This window comes from Idiotropiscis lumnitzeri, chromosome 9, assembly GCF_059441095.1.
Source record: "Idiotropiscis lumnitzeri isolate Australia: NSW breed Sydney's pygmy pipehorse chromosome 9, RoL_Ilum_1.0, whole genome shotgun sequence".
NCBI lineage: Eukaryota > Metazoa > Chordata > Actinopteri > Syngnathiformes > Syngnathidae > Idiotropiscis > Idiotropiscis lumnitzeri.
The window spans coordinates 16,175,868-16,196,737 of NC_142399.1; the positions used below are offsets into that span (position 1 = coordinate 16,175,868).

General features: G+C 38.7%; 2 protein-coding genes across 2 annotated transcripts in view; one reads left to right on the plus strand and one right to left on the minus strand.

Moving 5' to 3' along the window:
• stk32c (serine/threonine kinase 32C) overlaps window positions 1–20,870 on the plus strand; it is a 53,386-nt gene that overhangs the window by 3,514 nt on the left and 29,002 nt on the right. The window contains exon 2 of the mRNA XM_088304441.1: window positions 14,511–14,566. Coding sequence (XP_088160567.1) covers window positions 14,511–14,566 — 56 coding nt within the window. The remainder of the gene's footprint in view (window positions 1–14,510; window positions 14,567–20,870) is intronic.
• LOC148330426 (uncharacterized) overlaps window positions 17,952–20,870 on the minus strand; it is a 43,861-nt gene continuing 40,942 nt past the window's right edge. The window contains exon 4 of the mRNA XM_088304443.1: window positions 17,952–18,359. Within this exon, the coding sequence (XP_088160569.1) occupies window positions 18,354–18,359 (6 nt within the window). The 3' untranslated portion in view covers window positions 17,952–18,353. The remainder of the gene's footprint in view (window positions 18,360–20,870) is intronic.

Below are 20,870 nucleotides of genomic sequence, written 5' to 3' on the forward strand. Positions count from 1 at the left end.
TAAAGAAATATAAAATAGCAATAATTCAACAGCAAAGAAAGTGAAAGCAGTACCAGTAAATTAAAACACTAAAGATACAAACAAATACAGTAGACCCCAGAAAACAGCAAAGAAGTAACAGTCTCATGCTGGGTCGAAAGCCAAAGAATAAAAATGTCTTCAAACGACTTTTACAAGTCGACAGAGAGGGAGCTTGCCTAATATTTAGCGGCAGGTCATTCCAGTGTGAAGGACCGACAACAGGAGAGGCTCGATCACTCAAGTCCTCTGTACCTCCAGAAACGTCTGGTCTGCAGACCTAAGCCTTCGTCAGGTGCGAAGGGATGTCAGAGCTCAGAGAGGTACGCTGGGGTGAGGCCATTTAAAGATTTAAAGACAAATAGAAGTATCTTAAAATGAACTCTGGGTTATGTGTTCCCGCTTCCGAACTCCGGTAAGGATGCGAGCAGCATTTTGGACCAACTGGAAATGCTTGAGAGACCACTCTCTGACGCCAAAATAAAGTGCACAATAATTACAATAATTTTACATTAGAATTAATTTTACATAAGATGCCAAGGGGTCCAGGTCAACAGGGTGGAATGTAGAATGGCCACTGGGAGAAAACACCATAACTTCTGTTTTCTATTCGTTGAAATTTAAGAAATTCAGTGACATTCGGGCTTTGATTTTCTCTAAACAGGGCAAATGGGGTCTTAAGGAGAAAGTTTTTTTTTTTTTGCTCAGCTGGGCATAGATCTGACTGTCATTCACATAGCTGTGGAAGGTAATTGCATGTTTTCGTAGGAAGGCACCTAGGGCTGCAAATATAATAAACATAGCAAGGGCCCTAAACAGAACGCTGTGGAACATCATATGACAGAGGGGCAAGACCGGGACTCGAGGCTAACACAAAAAGTCCTGCCTGTTGTGAATGGCCTTTCAGCCAGAGAAGGGATCACCATGCAGATGCAAGTGTTTGAGAGCAGCGACACAGGCTTTATTCAAACCATTGATTTGAACTACAACACCACCAAACGTAGTCGCAAGAGTAAAAACAAGTATGCACTAACAAGGAATAGTGGTCAGGGACACAGAAGAAAGTGGGCTCCAAAAGGCTATTTACAAAAAAGTAAACAGATAGTGTCCTAGAGCACTTAAAAGAAACAAACAAAAACACAGTGGAACTTAATTTAATCAACCTTGAATTCTACTGGCGCAAAGACAAATTGACACAACTCGAAGAAACACAGGATTTGGCAATCAGCAGGACCGTATGCAAAGCAAATACTCCGGCAGTTTTGTTTGTTTGGGCTCCATCTATACTGACAGTCATGGATCACGTCGTTGTGAAATGTCACTTTAAAAATTGCCTGTGAAGATATGAAAGGTTTTGTGATAGCAACACTTGACTCTGGAACAGACCGTTTTACAGTACGTCTTTGTGTACGATCTTTGGTATGCTGGATGAGATCATGTTCAGTCTCCGAGGTTGTGCTGTAACCAGCTGTATGCATCATTTAAAGATTTTCAAGATCCATGTCATTGTAACCTTTTGTAAACGAATACTTGGGTATGGTTTCGGCAACAATGATGAGCATTTGTGCGATTTAAATGAGAGGGAACATGTTATCTTATCTAATTCACTTTACATGTTATCTTGGACGGGCAAGAGAGCACATTTGTCTTTTTTGACAGTTAATCTTGGAGAAGTAGTTTCAACCCATGCATTTATTTCGTTATATTTTTACGCATAATGAAGTTTCCTTGTGAAGCTTTTGGATCGACACCTTGAAAAGCATACAGTGCATTGGTAAAATGTGCATTTGGTGAGTTTGCTGTTTTCTGTTGTGTGTTGTATTTTAATTGTGACTTTATTTAGTTGTGTATCTTTGATGATCCTTATTAAAGCCAAAGGCAAATTTGCTCTTATGTGGACAATAAGCTTCCATTCTTGGTTTGTGCTCTTGTGCGCGTATCTGCCTGAATGTCTGAGTGTGCGTGACTGCTCTTCCCGTCAAGGATAAGTGTATGAGGCAATGAAAGCAGATTTTGTTGAGGATAAAGATAGCTGCAGAGAGATGGCTGATTACTTGCACTGAATGCTGAGACACCCACTTGCTTTCATCTCTGTTACAAACTCCCAGTTTCAGTGCTTTTATTGGACTCCACTCCGTGGCTGCCTGCAGCTATTGGCCTCTTACAGATACCACCATAATTGGCCACAGCCATGAAGCGCAATATGTGAGGAATACTGTCACAATCTTATGGCAGTGTTATTACTAGCACATTATACTCTAATTGGGTTGTAAACAACCACAAACAATGAAGTAAAAATAGTTGTACAATGTTTACAAAACTGAAAAATGTAAAATTGAAGAGTTGAAGCTAAATACAATAAATCAATCAAATGGTGTTTAGTCGGGGACAATTTGCGTTTAAGAAGAGTGACTTTTGACATTTTTATTGTCAAAATGTTCAATGGATGCACACGGACTGTGCAAATTATATGGTCCAAAGTCTTTTGTTGAAAGGCCATAACTGTCTGAGCAAAATTCACGAAAAGTCCTTCGGACAAATTAGCAAAAATAATATATTGATAATGAAAATCTAATGAAAATGAGAAATACTTCCTTCACGATCAAAGAGGACTCCTTCTGTTGTGGTGTGAAACTGCTCTGCTATCACTCGTGCGGACATGCATTAAGTGCATTAGTTGGAGAAAGGCTATGGGAACAAACAAAAACAAAGAAGGGGAATGAGGGCTTTTTAATAATTTATCTCCACTTTATGTTAACATAGACTTGCAATTTAAAAGTTGAGCAAACACGCAATCACAATCACATTTTAATGAATGAAAAGCAGTCTTGCTTGACTGTAAGCCTTTGACTGTAGCAGAGGGCAGGCACGTTGCACAGAGGAACACCACTTAAAGGAGAAATATTTAGTAATTTTCTACAAATCAAACCATTTCCAAGGGTTGTAATAACATATCGGTGACATTCTTTTGCCAAAATACTCAAGACTTACAGCACACTTTTCCACTATTTTCAAGCTGTGTTGAAATAGTGGTTTCCAAGGCATGGTCGCTTGCAAATGACCAACTTCTCACTCTGCCTTCTTGTTTGTCCAGATAATAGGCTCTAAAACAAATCAGGTCGACAACCTTGAATATTAAACTTGTTCAATAATTACAACCCCAAATTTTCATGTGCATGCGGAGAGCCGATTACTCTCAAGCTGTTTGATTCTGTAGACCTTGACGTGAACGGAACGTACCCAATCAAAGAAAGGGTCCTGACTGGCAAACAAGAAGGCGGTGTCGGTAAATAAAACAAAATATGTCATAGCGAATCTCATTTCTTGATAATAACGTCATCTTATAGTGCCCAGCCCATCAAATAAAATAAACCAATGGCTACATTAGTAATTTATCAGACGCTCTCAGACACACGGAACACTTAAATGGCTGACATCATCATGACGAAGTGGTTCCATGTCAAATGTATATTAAATATTTAGAATCTCATCCACAATATTTGTATTATTTTGCACCTCAGAGGGCTGTGTTTTGAGATCAACACGGAAATAGGTCTCAAAATGATCTATTTCAATCAATTTAGCTTTGCCAAGGAAAGTCCATTGGTAAGAAAGCTAAAATATTTTGGGGTTTGCATATACACTATTACATATGAATACAAAATTATACTTGATGGCAGATAATTTTTAAAAACTTGAGCTAGACCTGCGCCCTTCACAAAACTTCTTTAATATCCTTGCATTTTTACAGTAATAGCTTTTATTGTTATTAATGGTGTAATGGCATTTTCTGTCATGTTTGTAAATGTCACTGTACATTGCGAAGAAAATCGCAAGTCAAATCAAAATCGCAATATCTGTCAGAAAAATCGCAATCTGATTTTTTTTTTTTCCCTGAAAAAAAACGTCACAGTCATCATTTAATACAATTTCAAACTAATTTGATCATTCCTGGCCGGTTAGTCATGTTAACTGGCACCATGAATGAATAATACAAATCGACCGGAAACAATGCACAAAAAAAAAAAAGCCACTGCACTCTGTCCCAGATAGAAATATGCAAATGTGCCATGATGCACAAAAAAAAAAAAGGCCACTGCACTCTGTCCCAGATAGAAATATGCAAATATGCCATGTGCTGTATGTCAGGGGCTGTTGGGCTATATGAAAGCCAGACCAGTGGCAAACTGGATAGGAAGAGGGAATTTTGCCATCACAGTTCAAATGACCTAGTGTTAGTACGCCTGAAGACTCCAATAAATCCTCCAAAATGTGATTGGTACAGTAAATGACAAGGGTTCGTAAAAAATAATCGAATCCATGTAGGATAACCTCTGCAGTAACTGTATTAAAATCCTTCATATATGCTACTGAAAGGTAGTAAATGACGCCTTATGGGTGCTTTTAGTATGTCTCCTCAGTCCAAAGTCACGATGTTGCTCATGGTGATTTTAGTCTTTCAGAAGCAGGAGATCCTCCGGATTCAAAGTTGACAGTTTTTTGGCTGATGTGCGCTCCCGCAGGGAGGATAGGATTAGGGCAAGTGACAGTCAATTGAGACGGTTTGGTCAGCAAAATGTCTCTATGGATTCTTAACCATCTGCTATCCCGACTTTTTCACCTGTCCATTAAAAGGTCCAAGTGTCGATCATTGCAGTGTATAGTAAATTGAAGTCGACTGCACTATCAGGGTGCTGGGGGCAGTTTCACTTGACAGAGAAATATATTGCTTAATTCAGGCCATTCTAAATCAATTTCCATTGGTGCAATTACTGTACTACTGTGGAATAGAAGGAGCAGTCATGCTCCTTCCTGAAGGCCAACCTGAATTGAACTGTCGGTATATTTTTGGCTGCAACCTACTAAATCAACGAGAGTGACAAATCTAAATGCTCTAGATTGTATTCCTATTCATTAGGTAAGGTATACTTGTGTGAATGTGTGTGTACATGTGGATGTTCTGCTATTTTAAGTGTGTAACTGCATATTGCAAAGGCAAAGTCAAACATTAAACAGGATCACCCTCAGAAACCAATTACCGCTATACCTTTCACAGTTTTTTCCCTTCTACATCGGTTTCATATCAACTAGGCATAATCCTCTTCCTGCCTGTTTGTATGTGTTCACTGACTCAACCAAAAATAATGTCTAATACGCAGTTTAGTCCACAGTAGTATATATTGGTGAAATTAGTTGATGCCCCTTCAATCCCAGACAGATGCCCCTGCATCACATCGAGGATGGAGGCTTACGTGCTATTGGCACTAGTCTCTGCATGCCCCTGGCTGGGGGGGTGGGCGATTGAAGGGGTTGGGAGTATGGGAGTGGACGCCCATACAGATCGGTCCTGTTTATTCACCTGTGCAAACATTTTCTTTTACCTTACATTGAATCAAATTAATTTTACATTTTATACGTATCACTGGTATTGAACAGAATCCTTGTGCCTCCAAAATCATCACTTTTCAGGCGACTCCCAAAATGGCATGTTTGTTCAACCATTAACTTTGCATCGTCAAAAAAACCAAGCCATTTTTAAAACTTTTGACTGGTTGATCAATTCCAAAAGAAAAAATACACCTTCACATGTGGATTAACCAATCGTATGGATTTGTGAAAAAAATTGAAAATTACAAAAGTGTTAAATTGTGCCAGCAATATGTATGTAAATGTGTATGTATATATTAGGGCTGCACAATATGGGAAAAATATATGATATGGTTATTGACTCTATCGATATCGATATTATTGCAATAATTAACATGCACCTAAAGAAATTAAATTTTTATTATCTAATGAAAAATACCTTTTTGTATTAATGGAGAAAAATAAGCAAGCTCAATGTATTCTAAAATAATTCATTGTAATTTGCGCAGAGAATGTCCAACTATTCCGTGGCTTCAGATAAAAGCCTAAATTGCATGTCTTTGCGTTATGCATATTACATGGGCCATTATCGCAATATCAATAATTTTTTAATATACTGGTATATGTGTAAAATCACTGTTCTGTATTGCACCTTTGTTTAAAAACAAGTTATATTGCTTTACCACTGTCATATCTGAGTCTCCGAGGCAAGTCGCCAACCAGTTCACCTTTTGACATCAAAGACCTTGACCTGGTCTCGGGGAGCTAGGCTTGCAACTGCTGACAATATTTCAAGACAGCTATCCTCATTCCCGAGCCCTGTCATTTCCATCTTTCAAATTCATTTTCCAAAGACCAACTTGCTCTCTGTCTCACTAGCACCAAGTATACTTACTGTACAGTACTTAAATATTAGTAGTGTTGTTTCTTTAATGATGTAATATACAAATGGCTGGCCATACTGTGTGTTCATTTTACTTGTTCAGGCTTTGTTGCAGACTTGGCTGCTGAATCTAGAAGACTGGCACAGAAAATTACATAAGAAGCCAACATGATTTTTCCCAAGCGGGCCGGAATTTTTGACAGTGATAGAGGATGAACTCATGCATCTGCTTCTTACACAAAGCCCATAATTAAGTTTTGGTTAATATTGCTTTCACTGAATATTTTTCAGTACCGTCCAACTTAGAATATAGTTTTGTGTGTTGGAAAATTTTAATTTTAATGTTAGTTGTAGTTAAATGAATGAGGATAAGGCATTGTGGCCATGCGTAAATCTCTTGACTTGCAAGGAAATGGGAACTGTGTTGTTTTATAGCGGCTGCCGTATGAAACGAGGTTGGAGGAAGGTGACTGTGCTCTTCATATCATTCCTAGAGGAAATGGCAGAGCGGCCAGTCTGTGGCTTCGCCCACCTACATCCTTGTTCTTAGTTTGAGTTCACTCGTGTTGCGCCTGCCTATGGGTTCGTTTTTGAGTTGTGAGGAGGAAAAAAAAAGAAACATCAGGTTAAGACAGTAATTTAGCATGCACATCTATACAAAGTGCAATAACAAGGTCACTGTACGACTCATGTTTACATGCCATATGTCAGTAATCACATTTGCCTCCTACTCTAACCTTATTTTGCCAAACCCGGGCTTCAAATTTGATTATTTCAGACGCAGTGTTGCACAAGCACAACTACGGTAATAATCTTTTATTTGATCACATTGCCTATGAAAATCTGTAGTCTAAAGTCCTCTTAACGTTGACCTGCTTCTGTTGAAGCCATCTCACCTCACTGGAGGTTTCCTCTACCACTTCAAGTACACAGCTCACTCACCTCGCGCTTAAATCAGACTCTCATGCGCCACGAAAACCTGCTTTAATAATTGCAAAATCAATTGAGCTACCCATTGTACCCTTAGCCAATTTATATGCAAATCATTCATTTGTCTATTAGAAGTCGGTTTAAAACATTGTGGTGTATATGTTAAACGAGGCAACTTAGAGGGAAAGCCAAGCGTTGCATAAGGAGTACAAACACGAGTGGCACGTATCTGGGCCAGCACACATCTGCTGTGTAACAGAGCCTTTGTGGGGACAGAACTAGCCGCTGGTTGCAGTCTTGCGTTACCTCAGTTCCACCGACCTGTAGCCTGGTGCAGCTTCACCTGTTCTTCGTTTGTGCATTTCCTGACAAAACTCGACTTGTTAATTAATTGGAATCGGAAAATGGTTTATATGAAAGGCAAAGCTTTCAAAGTCACGCATATCATAACATAAAGTTCTGTATCATTCATTTAATTGTACTATTTAACTAGGTCATATTTTGCTTGCACAAAATTTGCATCGCCCACAAAAAACAATGAACATCAGAAATGATACTTTGTTGTTCATAGATAAAAATGCTTGAGTAACATCAAAACTTGACTGCGGTGCTTTTGAAAAATAATTAATGTTGCGTTTCACTGGCCTGTGCTTGGAGGACTGCTTCCATGCAAGTTGGCAATGAATCAAATAACTTATTGATAAGGTCTCAGGAGATGACAAAATGTGTATCTTGCAAGAATCCCAGAGTCCATCAAGATTGTTTGGTGTCAATAATGTTCATGCCTGGTGACTTGGCTGGCCAATTGTGGAGCACCTCGGAAATTTGTTGTGGTGGCTGCATTATGAGCAGGCGCACCATCTTGCTTAAGAATGTGGTTTGAAATGTAATGGTCAGAAATAATTTCTTGGTACTTCAGGCTGTTGGTGTTGCCATCAGCTCTGCACAGCTCTCGCAGAACCACATACTGGATGACCAACGCATTTGATTTTCGGTGTGAATCTTGGGTTCCTGTGTGTTCCATACATAACAAAACAGGCTTTTAAATATGGCTTGCTGGTGCAGCAAGATATGACGTTACCACAGAGAGGAAATAGCTGCAAATTCTTGTCTTGTTTGTTATGATCCTTGTTCATATTCATGACACTTGCAATCCATTGTAGGTGTCTGCTTAAAAACTTTAAACCTGCATGGTTCCATCCATCCATTATCTCTGCCGCAAATGCCTTGAAAACTTCCTCTGTAGTGTCACTTGATTCTTATAATGCCACATGTTTCTGCTTTGCTTTTATGCAGTATTTGCATGTCTCTCATATGTGGACTGATAATGTAGTGCATACCTTTTGATTAAAATGTGCTGTCTCAAAAGCTTGAGCATGAAGTTATTGATTCCTGGAGGGGTTTTGATCTTATTCCACAGGACTCTATTCAGTTAGTTTGCATTTCAGTCTAACGGGTATAATGGCTGGCTCACAATGTACTTCGCATTAACACTTCAGAGCTGACTTAAGCCACTTTTATGCAACATTCCTGGCAGATTGGCACATCATAGGCATAACAGTCAAGCTAAGATTTATTCACCTGTCCCTCTCAGAGAAGACCCACTGAAGCGGCTTATTGCCGAGAATGTGCCTGCTAGGATGCAGCTGAGACGGAATTCCGCTTTCAGACAATTAAATGCTTGACAACCTCACAGCGACTCCTACGGTCCCATTCAACACAAAGAGATGTGGATAAAGAGCCTTGGGTGTTTTATGTCAAATTTTGGTGGCATTAAACCGAGTTGCTAGAGCAGTACCTGGCCCCTATTCCTCTATTTATTATTGGTGCCTTATGCTTGTTGTTCCTTTTTGTTCCTGCTTGTGCTGCGGCTGCCGGTTGTGGTGGCCGCGGGTCACCAGCACTGGGGAAACTTCAAGCGCATGGCTTCGCGCATCGCCCGCTTCCTCCTGGCCCGCCTGCTCCCCAGCCTGTGCGAGACGCCCCACTACAAAGCCCACTGCAAAACAAAATTCCTCCTCTCGCTCCTCGAGGAAATACCTCTTACATGTTCCAATTTAGTTTTTATACTTTATTATCAGGTTTACAGTAGATGGAACAAAATGGAAACGGCTAATTTTGCGAGTTAGCGCCTTTTGTATGTGCATGTAGTGAGGCATGCAACACCCACTTTGCGATCTGGTGGTCGATAGCGATCGACACAATGGGTATCCCTAGCTTACAGTTTTGAAGATGTACTAAGTTTAAATTAAAATGTATTTGCGTTTTATTCAGTTTTATTTGTTTGGAATTTCCTCATTGGAAATTGTTTCCGCTATGTGCAATGTGAATTTAAGAAAAAATAATGTAGTGTAAAGAGCAAATTTTAATCAGGTGACTGTGTTACTAAACATTTTTGACACTGAGTTTTTAAGATTTTCATTTTTTGTTCTTAATTTGACCTATAAACTTGCGCAATTCGTATTTTGCCATGTGTTACAATTCATCGCTTTGATGTGTCAGGAAAAAAAAGTCCACCTGTTGCTCAAGCTAACCCCTAATTAAAAGTATTACTAAATATACTTATATATCATGTATCACATCATTGTTACTTTTATTACTTTTTTCAAAAAAACTAATCCGATTGTGCTGGAGAAAAAGCAAAGATAGATTCGGAATCAGTGCATTTTTGATTAAAAACAATTTGGAACCATTTTTCCACACACGGTCAGGTAGCTTTGAAAATATTTTAGTTAAAAACTGAACATTATGTGTACTTGTGTTATTTCTATTCTTAAATTTCTTTGATAATCTTAAACATTGAAGAAGGGAAACGATTCAAAAAAGAAAGAAAACGAAAAGATAAAGAAAATGTTTTTGAGTAGCGAAAACATGGCACATCAGTGACTAAGAAATGGACTTCCCTCCAAAATTGATGAGAAAACGCGTAGAAATCTAGTCAGGCAAGCTGGCAAGACGCCGACAGCAACATTTAAAGAACTCTATGAATTTCTGGCACGTTCTGGTTGTTTTGACAACAATGTCCTGTTTTCTTCAAATGTCTGAGCTGTGGTGTGGGGTGGGAAGATGAAAGCTTCATCTTTAAAAAAAGATTTTTTTTTTGTTCCTCTCCGAAGGCTAAAGTGAGGCTTGACCGAGACACTAAATTGTAGCAGCTGTTTATTGACTCCGGGATTTACAAATTTGGGATTTTTTTTTTTATTTCAGTATTTTCTTTTGGAGTGGGGTGATTTTGCGCAAATGAATCTGGTTAATTTATGTCCCCTATTCTTTTCTCTTGGCCATTCAAACAAGTGTTGGCTTTAATGTGAAGAATGCATCGCCAATGGCGATGCATTCTTCACAGAAAAACGCGATAAAACTGGCAAAGAGCAGTTAACGGGATAATCAACAATGCAGTATGCATAGGCAACTTGGCCTTCTTGTAATGACGTCACTCGCCTAAGATGACCTGTGATTCCAGAACATGCATTTTCCTTGTTAAGCGCCTTGCTATGGGTCTAATTATCCATCTGCGTGGATTGCGTTGAAAAAACGACTGAAAGTATGCTTAAAATGTATTTAGCTGGTAGCAATGTTTTCTTCACACTTTGTCTTTCAGCTGGCTGAATAGGCGGTGGTACAATGCTGCTCTGAATCCTAAAAATGGGATTGCTGACACTTAATGACATCAAAGATATGACTTTGCCGCCATTAGACAATGCTTTGGCCCTTTCACAGTCCTTGGTAGCATTGGAGCTCAGCTCAATGCATCAGTACCACCTGACAAGGGAACTGTATACTTTGTACTTGGTCCAGTTTATTGATCATGTAGGGATTCTCTTTTAGCAGTAGCCTCCTTGGGGTTAAACTGGAGGACACATAAAAGAGAATGTGATGTTGTGGGTAGAAATTTAATTACAGAATGCACACCGGTACTTCTTCAAAATGTCATGTTCTCATAACTAACCAAATTAAAAAATAATTACCCAAACACACATCCTATTACTCTTAACATTATACTGTAAAAGACTGGAATTGCGTCCTGTTTGGTCTTTTTCGGTCTCCCTTCACAGTACCCATGTCCCTGCCTTTTCCATTGCTTTACCCATTGCTTATATCCAGGCGTGCACATAAAGTAATCAGTGCACAGAAAACATCATATGGGCGCCAGATTCGATTGTGTAAGTGCACATTTGTTTTGCACATTTGTTTTGCAGCTCAGTTAACATGACTGCAGACTCCAGTTGAAATCAAGTGAACCGACATAGTGATTGATTGCTTCTGTGGGCTAACACCAAAATAAAAGTGAAATCAAATGGATGATGAATGGAGAAAAAAAATCCAGAGATAATATCGTTGACCTCTATTTATATATTTAAAAATATATAAAAAGAAAAAACATCTCTAAATTTGTGAATTTGCGGGTGCCAAACTACAAATAAGCATCAATTATAATTTTAAGTTGTAATATCACCATACAGCACTAGATGGCACACATGGTTTAGTTGTGCTAACACCGATCCCAAACTGCTCTATACTACTAGATGAGCAGGCCTAAATTTTGCCGGTTTTGGAATGATCTGCAGTACACCTATGTAGTGCCTCAATAATATTAAAATTTTGCGTAAGTTCATTTTTGTGAAGAAATGCACAAAATGAGTTCTAGCACTTAAAGTCTTCTTATTCAGCAGTTTTGTGCCATTCCTGAATGGTAATTTTCTTTGAAAGAGAGCCCTTTGCTTTGGAAAAAAAAACAGCAACACATCATATGTTTTTTTTCTTTGTTTCAAACCCTTTGTTGTTGGGTAAGGGGAGCGCATTTTTTTTTTTTAAACATACATTGAGAAATGTATTATCCCTCCATTATCCAAACCGCTTCTCCTCACAGAGCATTCTGAAGCCTATCTCATCTATCTTTGGGCCGTATGGATGGTACACCTTGAATTGCTTCCTGGCAAATTATGAGAAACTTAATATATTAAGAGCACATCTTTAGCCCATACGCATGTTTTTGTCCGGGTTTAAAATTTCATTTTTGTCATACATCTGTTTTGGAAGTGCAAAGTCCTGTGAGGATATTGTGCCTCCCTCTGACTTTTTTTTTTCTCCGAAATTGGCTTTCTACTGCATTGGGATGTCGCTTTGAATTTGATTTCTGTGTTTGCTCAGCCCTAATGCAAAACAATCCTGTTTTCACTGATGGAATGATAATCATGTTATTTCAAAAACTCTTGAGGGTTTCAGACAATTTTCAGTTCAAATCTGGCTGGAAAAAGTAAGTCCCAATTAAGAGGTTGTTTGCACAAGTACTTAAAGGTTCATTCTACATGTTTTAGAATAGCACGTATGCCATGACATGGGCATCTTGCCAGGACCAGCTCCTCCACAGGAGCCAATCTCCCACTGCGGAAGCAAGCAGAGCCCACTCAGCATATCACCCTGGTGTGTCAGCAGCTTCCTAACAGAACAGAGGAAGATGTTGTTCTTTCACGTTCTCTTTGATGGATGAAGTCCTGTTACGCCGCATGCTACAGCGTCTCGTCATCGTCTTTTGTCAAGTGTCCACGAAAGCATGGCTAAACTGTTTCTTTAAATTCCCATTGTTTTGGTGAACGTAGGATCCCCTTGTTTCACCAGCAGTTCTCAAAGGAAGCACACTCCCAACATATGATTAAATTAGCTCATGTTCCCTTTCATTATTGCTACCAACCACTGATCTGCAGGTGACATTTAAGTTTTTGTTTTTGTTGTCTTCAAAATTGACTCTAAGGAAGTCCAAGATAATTACAATTGTTTGTGGTCAAAGGCCAGGATGTAGTCATCATTATTTATTTTTGCCTGTAAATCCTTCTTCAACGAACATCATTACGATACTTATTTAGGCTTTACAGGGACTACACACTATCATCTGCGACTGTTTTTGCGAGTGTGTTTACTTCACTTGATTATCATTCTCTGGTGAGTGACATCAATTATAAAGGCCATTCGCAGCGTAGCCATGATTGTAGGTAATTTCCATAAACACTTGAAGGATAGCAATGAAAGTAATTGAACCTCCTGTGTGGATGTTATTTGGGGATTCTGTTGATTGTCTTTTATGAATGAATGATCTCTGTCCTTTCATCATGCTCAACTAGCCTACTCCATTAGCTTACATAAATTCCCACATTATTGCTTTTTCTTAACCATCAGAATCAATGTGGTGTAGTGTATGGCAACGATGAGATTTTCGCTATTTGAGTCCGGTTGAATTAGAGCCTTTACGTAGATATCTGTCGTGTAAGACATAGCAGCACCTTGTTAGCATAGCATGATCACCCAAGTTATTTTTAAATGTCTATTAAAATATCACCAAACAAAAGGTATGTGCTTTCTAAAAATATTTTTTTATCTGTCGGTATGCGTGGCGATCCACAAAGTTTGAATCAAGGCAACTGGTGTTGTCACTGAATTTGTCTTTTTTCTTATCTTCCAAAACTTGCAGCAATAGAAAATGACTGTGACAGTTATCCCAAATTAATAAATGCCTTTTTTTTATTACCTGGCTACTCCATGGCTATCTTGTTTTAATTCCCAGTGATTTGTAATTTGTAAATGTGACGCTAAGGCATTTAATATGATGACATTTATTGATTGTTGATTTAATTTATTAACCATTACTCAAGTACTATTCCTCAGTAAGAAATAATTTAGCCCTTTAGCTACATTGATGTTGTTGATAAGACTTCATTCCATTGATTTTATGTTTCCAAAAATGTACTTTTTTAAAGTGACTGAAAAATCCAATGTTATATCCTTTGCAGTGTTAAATTTTTCAGATAATGGGTTTATATTTTGCCACAATTTTAAAGCATTTTACATACAGGGGCTCTTTGGTTTACGACATTACTGGCATATATTAATAATAGTGCTAATAATAATAATAATAATAATGCATTAGATGAGATTTATATAGCGCTTTATGACATTTTAGGGTTATAAATTATGTGCAGCACAGGCAGGCTTGCTTAATTTCTGTCACATTTACTCACTGTTTATTTGATTGCTTTATAATCACGCCCTTGAAACATTTTTTATACAAATTCTGTAATTACGTCACATTGAGTTCACAATTGGCACTCGAGCTAATTTGCTCAAGGCATAAGAATATGTCAGCAGTTGGAACAAGATGGCAACCTCAGTCACTGCCTTGCTTAATGTTTTTCAATTCATTGTTTGATTAGGAAGTCCCAAGTGTCTTTCATACAAATATTAGCAACAATTTTGACTTGCTCTTTATTGCGACGAATTTTACAGTGCTAAAGTTTTTTTCCCCTTTTTTTTTTTGCAGTGAACTTTGATCACTTCCAGATATTGCGGGCAATTGGGAAGGGCAGCTTTGGAAAGGTAATGTATACTCAAGCTTTTTGGTCGTATATTGTGCACCCTTGATTTCCAATCGTTGTTTGTTGTTGGCGAGCACAGTCCTTATCTCTGCCAAGGAGTGAGAGAACTTTTGATTGTATTGGACTTCCCATTACATTAAGCTTAAAGCTTACAAGATATATTATTTTCTGACTTCGAAAGACTAATTAATAAAAGTCACTTAGAGGAGAGTCGATTTGCTTTTCAGCCCATGCCAGCAAATCTGCTGGGAGTTTTGACCCATATCAACGTTTAATTACAGAGCAGTACAGTACTGTCTGGTTGTGCTGAAGAAAGCAACTTGGTTCCCATGTGTATGTGAGAGCTGCATTGTGAAAATGAATCACAGTAGTTCTATTAAACTTTCTCCATTTTCCTGATCACACATTGCATTGCTGATGAAAATGATATTTTATGATACATAAATGTATATGCCATACATTTCTTGAAAAAAAAAACCCAAAACAAACTTGTGTGAGTGTTAAGAACTAAAACCCGGGTGAGATGTGATGCTGCGTGTGTCAACACAATTGGGCTCAAGGGATAATAGTTTATCTTCGTTTCGAATCCTAAATATGGTGGCAATTATTTGTTAAGCTTTTCGTCTTGGCATGTTTTTGCAAATTCATTCCGTTTTGCTCCTCTCTAAAAACAATGTCCTCCCCCCCTCTATCCACAAATATGTCTCTCTGTTGCGAAAAGTCATCCCCAATGCTGAATACATTACCATGCAAAATTATGTTAATGTGATGTATTCCTTTGTTCCACCAAGCTGCTGTCACTTTCCTTCTGACGCAGAAGGGAATATGCTGTACGCGGACCAAGGCAAAGACCCAAGTGGGGTCTTCCAACATGTATAAATCATGATATAGATGATTTGTGTGTTGAGGTGGTTCAGTGGTTTAGTCAAAAGCTGCAATATAGCAGAAGATAGCCTGTTCCTCCCTAATTATAAATTGAGTAGGTTAGGTTATGTGAAGACTCTCAAATAACCATCGATGTGATTGTAATGTTGAATGGCGATTTTGTGATTGACTGGTGATCAATTCAAGGTGCGCTCAAAGACAATAATCCCTATCACCCTGAATTGGACAAGCTGCATAAAAAAAAATCTCGTTTTGTTAAATGTGTGTTTTTGATCGTTGAGTATTGATTAAAAATTTATTGAGATTTGGATATCCATTGAAAGTCTGAGGGTGTTTAAACAATTTACATAAGAAACTTTCATGTTTTAGAGAACATGTGAGAAATTAAATTTCATGAAAAATTTTGTTAGGTTCACTTGAGCCACAATTAATTCCAAGGTCGAATTATTGGTCAAGAAGTCAATTTACTAAAATATTTACCAATCTTCTAAATGATTGCAGATTTGGGATCCTTGTGTAATCCCTTTACAACAACTTTTAAAACCCTTTTGAAGACACATTTTTATTCTGTTCAGGTTGTACCCCGCCTACTGCCCGGTGATAGCTGGGATAGGCTCCAGCACCCCCCGTGACCCTTGTGAGGAGCAGGTGTACCGATAATTGATGAATGGATATCAATATTTTGAGGCCTTCTCGCCCATTCAATGTAATTTACAAACTATAAGATGCTACTTTTATTTTCTCAAACTTTGAACGCTGTGGCTTTTAATGTGAACACTTTATTTGAGAATTCTTAAAGATGGGCTTCAGGCTATCAATAGATTTACTCAGTCATGTCACCGCTGACCTATAAAATTACAGCCCACGTTATAGTGGACCAATGAAATTGTCAGAGTCTGCCCTCATACTGAATATTCATCTCCTATTTGTAGTTGGAGTGCGCATGCTTGTGGGCGGACAGGACCGCCTGAAGAAAATAATGCTCAAGTTTGTATGCGTAATGGTGCGCGGCAGTTTAAGGAGCAATTGACAGCAAAAAGAAGACGAGCATCGGGAATGAGTGCCATAAATGCAGCCGTGAAGCGACACCCCCGAGAACATAACAAACTGGTTTCCATAGGCTGAACTACTGCGTGGCGTTGCAAATCATTCATGCTATAACGTGGAGACTCATGATTATTAATGCGAAGTGGTTGATGTGCGTACAAATTTGTTTTTATGGCTGAATTTAGTTGTTGTCGTTTTTGATCATATGCATTTTGTGATCTGGACAATTGTGGTACCCACGGTGGTGCAAAAAAAATGAGACTGTATGGACGTACCATGAATACGACAGTGATTTACGAGAACATTGATTCGTGAATGAATCATTGTGTTCAAGCTGAGAGGTTCTTTGTCTTCTTCCAAAGCCATATGCAGCCAATGCTGCCATATTTTCTCTGTCCTTCACAACTCTTTTAGTCTTTCGCTTTTATGCCTCTCCTTTGACGCGCAACCCTTTCTTCCAATCTCAATATTGTCCTGATTCATCTTAACACCCACATTCCAAAAGCCTCTCCAGGCTATACAATTCTCAGATGTTTCCTTTAATTTAATAGTTTGGGAAAAGATATGCAATTTGTCCGTAGGCTTCTGTTACACTTCATGACCCTGGTGTTTGAATTTTTTTAAAGAATTAGATCTTCTATGACTTTTGTCAGCCTACTTCAAAATTTGGAATAATAAAAGTAAAGGACAAATTGCCTGCCAATTTAAGTATTATTTGGCATAAACATGTCATAAAAGTAAAGTTTTAATTTGGTTACGCATCTCTACACCAGGGTAGGGTACTTAGAAATATTTAATAATCTATTTCCCAGGTCCCAGAGAAATCACAACAGCAGCCTGTCAACTCGAGTGTCTCATTCAAGCTCAGATAAGTGATGAAAAGAGTAGAAGTGCACTAGGAGGTCTAAATATTGTTTTCCGTGTTTTATTCCTGAAATCTGAAGTTTAACTGCCTTTTTAAAGAGGACTTGTTGAAATCGGCTCCATTTTATTTTTTTGTGGTAGATGTTATAAGAATTATATCTAACAAAGGCGGGCTTATTCTTTATTGTCATTTGTATTATTTGTTTAATTATATTGTTTATTTTCAAGGCAACATATTATCAATAATAGATTAAAATCTCAAACTTCCTATATCTTCCTCCCTCTCTTTTGGATCATCCTTTCTCTCTACTGTTGGGCAAGAGATAATGGTGGGTTGGCGTGATTATATCCACAGGAGTGGAGGGTATATGGCAGCTTATTTATAACACGCCTTCTATCGGGCTCGATGACCATGCAGTGCCACAGAAAAGATAATTGCTTGCCCCCAACATCTTCTACCTTTCCCCATATGCGTCAGCCGCCTTAGTACTTGGTTTCTAGGAGGTGTAGGAGACAGCTTTTACCTCTACAGAGCTCATTAAGGCCTTCAAATGGAGAGCTCAGGGGGAGTAAAAACTCAAGACATGACAGACATTGACACTGACAGGAGTTTAATGGCAGTTCCTTGATACCAAGCGTCAGATGAAAAAAAATAAACTCTCAAAGGACAACAGAGAGGAAGGTTGATGGACTGAGACAAGGACGGGCAGAAGTAGTGCGGCAGCTCAGCTGGTGGATACTTTCACATACACACTCACTAACCAGTTGTAATAAGTGCTCATTAGGACCCAGTGTAAAATAGATGTATAAGGGGGAGTGGAGGATTGAGAAAGAGATGAGGGTGAGCAAAGGACAGAGAAAGGGAGACCGCAACACCTCGTCATGTCGGAAGACACCAACTCCTTTGGAAAGGTCAGAAGATGATTAAGCCTTTTGTTAGGTTTATTATGTTTGTTTTCGCTCTCCAGGGCTGCAGGCAGGTTTTCACCAGTTTATGCCTTAGAAAAAAAGACAGAAATGAAACTATAATTAAAAACATATTTTGACACGTTGAAAAAAGGCAAACATGGATATTCTTGAGTCATCATCTTTTTTGGTTACATGAGGCTTTCACTTTAGGTAGCAGACTGAACTTTACTTTGTCTGAGTTTATCCCTGTGTCACTGTAGTATGCGGGTCTGTTATTGGTGGCACATAAACTCAATTTCACACGTAGGCCTTCAGTGAAGTCCTACTTAGTCCAACTTGAATAAAACCCCCTCATATTGCCATCATTAATGACACCATGGCTGGACAAATAATATTCAGAAACACACTTACACAGTACTGATTGAGTGTTGGACGACCAAGCTTATCTTGAAAGGTCCGTCTTGAAAATGGCCTCGCAAGTGTATCCGCAATTAAATCCACACTTTTCCCTCCTCCGGCATTGTGGTTTAAAAAATCAAGAATATAGTTTACATTTTCGAACGGTTGCAGGTACGACGTCGTGTGTGTCGATTCCGCATAGCGATGCCCCCTCACGAGTGAGTAACCAATCACAAAGTGCGTTCATCACCTTAAGCGTAAGGCCAGCAAGAAGGGCCGCTGTAACCAAGTCGTGATCTGATTGGCTATCGCAACTGTTTATCAACTGTAAAAGCCCCCCTGAGACACAGAACAGATGCCCGCACAATTGTATCTGAAGGCCCCGGGAGAATAGTGCCTGCTACTGGTATTGTGAAATCTGCCTGGCAACACGAGCTAGCTGAATTATGATTGGATAAAAACTCTCATTTAAAAATACAACACGAGGATATAATATGACATTAATGTGAAGAACATGATTATAATTTCTTGATTATGTTTGGCCAGCAGAGAAGGTCTTGACCGTCGACCACGATGTAAAATAATTATCAAATATTTTTGCCAGCTTGCAGTTGCATTGAGTTCTGAAATTTGAGGTGGTTTACCAGGTCAATAATGCGCTTCCACTCATCCGAAAATGACGCGTCCAGTGCGGCCACACTCGACTGTGTGGTCGGCCTCCTCGCTGGAACTTTGCTGCTCTGAATTTTTCAGTCTGTCCATCCATCCATCCATCCATTCTCTGCACTTCATATCCTTACAAAGGTCATGCGTGGGTGTGCTGGATATTTTCAATGTCAACTTTTCACCAAGGCACGACAACTCTTGTCATGAAGCTCGCTATCCCACGTAGTTAAACGCACATGCCGCTCCACGATATGAAACGTTGAAAAAGACTACCTCCAGCATTGTTGCTGAGGTGTTTATCTGAAATCGACGCCCACTCGCAACACTACGCTGACAGCCACAAGCAGTGGCGGATGCGAACGTACTCAACGACACAGCACTGCATGTCTGCATGGTAAGCTGCTGTTCTGCTAACCTCGTCTGTTTAGCGAACGAAAGCTAATTGCCGCCTTTTAGCAGTGCTGTTACTTTTAACACCGCTGGAGCAGAGGCTACTGTTAAGATGTTGGTGGGAAACACCCATGCCTGCCTGCCGGCGGCTGTCGGGTGCTTCCAGAGACCTAACAAAACTTTAGCGTTGCTAAATCTCTGATATATAACCAGTCGGGATTTATGTACGCGTTCATGTCCTTGTCCGTTTCAGCTTGCGTAGAACATATTGGCATGGTATTTTTGATTTCCTCGAGGTGATCATATGAGCCCACGTTTTATGTCAATAAATCCCAAATTTCGCGTAGAAAGCTTTTAATACTTTCACAGGATGAAGTGGACAATAGTAGTAATGTGCATTTGAATCTTGGTAGCGATTGTTCACCACTTTAGACAACAGAATTGACACACCAAACAATATTAGTGTTGTCAAGCGATTAAATTTTTTAACAAATTAATGGCAAAGAAATTCCGTAATTAAATGCGATTAATTGCATTGTTTCTACTACTATTTTTCGTGAAGCTTTTAACAGGTATTTAATTGAATGTTTTAATTAATGTAATTAATATCACCAAGTATTAAGTGTATTTTAAATCAAAGACTGTTTTAATAGCTTTCTTTGGTCCTTCTGATCAATCTAAATGGAGTCATCTTTACAATACAATAAAATTCTCAAAACCTATACAGTACACTCCAGCAGTGTTGGTTTGCAAGGCCCCGTGGTAACTTAAGCTGGGTTTTGTTCTGATCTTAATATGGCACAGTTTTTGAATTTAGCATTGCAAAATATGCAAATTAATTTTGGAGGTAAATAAAACTGAGTTTACTGAGTTAAAATATTTAATCATGTGAATTTTTTTTCAAATTAATCTTGAGTTAATGCTTCAACTTTGACAGCCCTTATTCTTTTTCTCTCTCTCTTTTGGACAACAATGAGTAATTTTATACAAATAACGATATTGACCTTTTTGAAAAACAAATTTGTGTTTGCTTACTGGTCTGCTCTGTAATTCATAACCAATAAATGTATTAAGCATCTTTTAGCAATCCTGAACAAACATCCATGCATAATAAGCCTTCTGTTTGCTTGTTTTTTTCATATCTC